Raw genomic sequence first — 3,051 nt, 5'->3', positions numbered from 1 at the left:
TGGCACGTGATGTGCTGGAGAGCACACATCAGGACACAGGGAGACCTCCCGTCGAGGCCTGGGCTTCTCCACCCTGGACCTGGCGTCCCCTGCAAAGGTTCCTGGACAGAGGTGGGCCTGCCTGTAGGTCTGCAGGACTCTTCGTGGAATGAGAACCTGAGTGATTTTCCTTCATTTTAGTGCTCACGTAAGATGCTGTGGTGAAGAAAGGAGAATAGACTTGTTCTCAGCAGCTTCTGAAAATTCATGTTATTATCCACCTGACTGTAACCTTTCCCTACCAACTAAATATTTTCCTATTGGTAATAGCTTTGATGATGAATATTTGACATAAAATAAACTGCGCAGTAGAAGAGGATGCAGGTCTTATATAAGCATATAGGGATTCTATATAGCAAGGAGCACATGTAGAAACACCCCCACTCACGTCCCCTCTAACTGGCATCTTTCCCAGCGACCCCCTGAGGATCCGGGGCTGCTCAGCGCACTTATGCTTCTCATGCAAGAGGTTAGCAGCAAGTCAACAGCCAGCATCCTGGCAGGGACAGCTGTCTACAGTAGGGCAGGGCTGAGATACCACAATGAGGAGGGAAGAATATGTTCAACTGTTTATACATCCGCTGGAATAGTTTTGAAACGGGTCAATTTAGACAAGAGTTAGACAAGGGAAAACCTGAATATATAGCTTTGAGTCTCGGACTTTCATATACGACATTTTCCCCCCAAATTTGAAAAGCCTTTCTAATTCAGAGACTGAATGTGTAACTGAAGAACCATGGATGAGTACAGAGAGGTTCCCCAGGGAAAACTGCTATATGGAGAGGAAACCCCAGACCCTTAGAGGAAAGCAGCCCTTAACTACCATCTGCACCTGCTCCTGGGGCTGAAACACCCAGTTGTATGTCCTGAGTGCCCCCTGCATCCCCCCTCCTGTCTCCCTGCAAGGAGGTTTGTGTCTGGGCTCACACTGACTTCCCCTCACTGTGTATCTTTCGCACAGTAATACACGGCCGTGTCCTCAGATCTCAGGCTGTTCATTTGCAGGTACAGCGTGTTCTTGGAGTTGTCTCTGGAGATGGTGAATCGGCCCTTCACAGAGTCTGCATAGTTTGTGTTACCACCACTACTACTAATAGCTGAGATCCACTCCAGCCCCTTCCCTGGAGCCTGGCGGACCCAGCTCATGGCATAGCTACTGAAGGTGAATCCAGAGGCTGCACAGGAGAGTCGCAGAGACCCCCCAGGCTGCACCAAGCCTCCCCCAGACTCCACCAGCTGCACCTCGCACTGGACACCTGCAAACACAGAGACATCCTGTCAGGAGACTGTCACCCATCCACTGATTCCCTCACTCACATCCACTCACATCCTCAGTGTCTCTTGCTCTCCATAAATTACCTTGTAAAATAGCCACAAGGACAACCCAGCTCAGCCCAAAGTCCATGGTGAGTGTTCTGTCCGGAACCCCGAATGGAGCACGTGGGAATCCCGGGCTGGAGCTCCTCTCCCAGAGCTGCAGGGTCAGGGCTGGGGCTACTTTATATCAGCAGAGGAAGGACCCTATTTGCATGACCTTCTAGTATATAAGAGGCTATGTCGTTGAATGTCCTCAGAAAGGGCAGGGTCTCAGAGCAGGTGTGAGAGTCTTGGATTTTGTGGTGTTGATAGCAACTGGGAAATATAACTTTCATTGTGTGATTGTTCCAGAGTAAACCCTTAGGACCCATATGTGATCTTACATGTGCACTCACATCCCGTGATGTAGCTGTCATTGTTACCCTCATGTTAGAGGTGTAAACTACACCCAGAGGAATGGAGGGTGTGTGTAGTGTCCAAGGAGAAACATGGGGTGACCGTTAGATCCAGCATCTGCTCCTGAGCTCTGGGCCAGGCTGCTCCCTGGAACCTACTAGAGGACAGAGTTGGAGTTTCCGGGTGAGGTTTGCAGATCCCCCTCCTGTAATGAGGTCATGATGACTTTGCTCTCTTCTCGTGTTTACCTAAAATATATGGAGGGGGTCAGCGTTGATGAGAAGTATTTTCAAGAGTCTCTTATGTTTCAGTATCTTCCCTTCACTCCTTCCCTCCCAAGTCATGCATTTCTTCATTTGTAATTACTGTAATGAGGTTCTTGACATGTAATATAGCGCACACACTCAGAATGAACACTCTGATGAATACTGACGGAGGCATAAGCATTATCAGGAGAGAACAAATCAATTCCTCTCATTATTTTCAGTAGTTTCTGGGTTTCCTCCTTCCTGTCCCTTGTTATCTTCCATCCTGTCCCCACATCACCGTTGATCTTCCCTTGTTACTTCAGGTTACTTTTCATTTTCTAGAATTTATAAAAATCGGAACATAACATAAGTTCAAAACAAAATATATATATATATATTTATTGTTATGGCTTATTTTACTCTGTCCAAATATTTGTGAATACTCTCATGTTTTTGTGTGTACCAAGAATCCTGGTTTTATTAACAGGTCGCATTTCAAGAATGATCATAGCACGATTGGCTTATTTATTAAGCTGATGTGTGATATTGGAACTCTTTCCAGTTTCTGGGTGTTACAATAAAGCTGATACTCGTCTTGGAGACGCAGAGAGATGAGAAGCTGAGAAAATGCTTCTTATTTAGTGTTCTTAAAATAGCATCAAAATGGGCCACGTTGCACGTTATCAAAATCTCACCAATATATCAGATAATTATAGAACGAAGACAGCAGCAAATTTAAATCTTGGAGAGAGACAAGTACTCACAGAACTAACAAAGACTAAGATTGTTAATGCTGCCATAGGCTGCTGAATGGAACAAAAACTACTACAAGATTAAACTAGAAATGGATGCTTTGAGGTCGAGTGTGGTTAGGGTGTAATAGTGTTCCAACGTCTCCTAAGTAACTACCTCGCCAGTGTCAGCGTGGTCCTGCTAAAGTGTGAGTCAGATGGTGTTACCTCTCTACCCACACAGGTGTGTCTTCCTACCTGGGACAGCCCAGGATTCCTGCCTGAGCTGTTAGGTCCTCCTGCATCCTGGGGAGGACCTT

General features: G+C 46.3%; 1 gene segment (V, D, J or C); it reads right to left on the bottom strand.

Moving 5' to 3' along the window:
• Window positions 1-978: 978 nt before the first annotated feature.
• Window positions 979-1,505, bottom strand: LOC132417634 (immunoglobulin heavy variable 3-23-like). The segment is given in 2 exon segments: window positions 979-1,295; window positions 1,399-1,505. Coding segments are annotated over 2 exon segments (363 nt in total).
• Window positions 1,506-3,051: the final 1,546 nt, after the last annotated feature.

The sequence above is a fragment of the Delphinus delphis genome, chromosome 2, assembly GCF_949987515.2.
Source record: "Delphinus delphis chromosome 2, mDelDel1.2, whole genome shotgun sequence".
In the NCBI taxonomy this organism is placed as follows: Eukaryota; Metazoa; Chordata; class Mammalia; order Artiodactyla; family Delphinidae; genus Delphinus; species Delphinus delphis.
The sequence above is the reverse complement of the archived record's forward strand: the minus strand, read 5'-3'. Positions and strand labels throughout refer to the sequence as shown.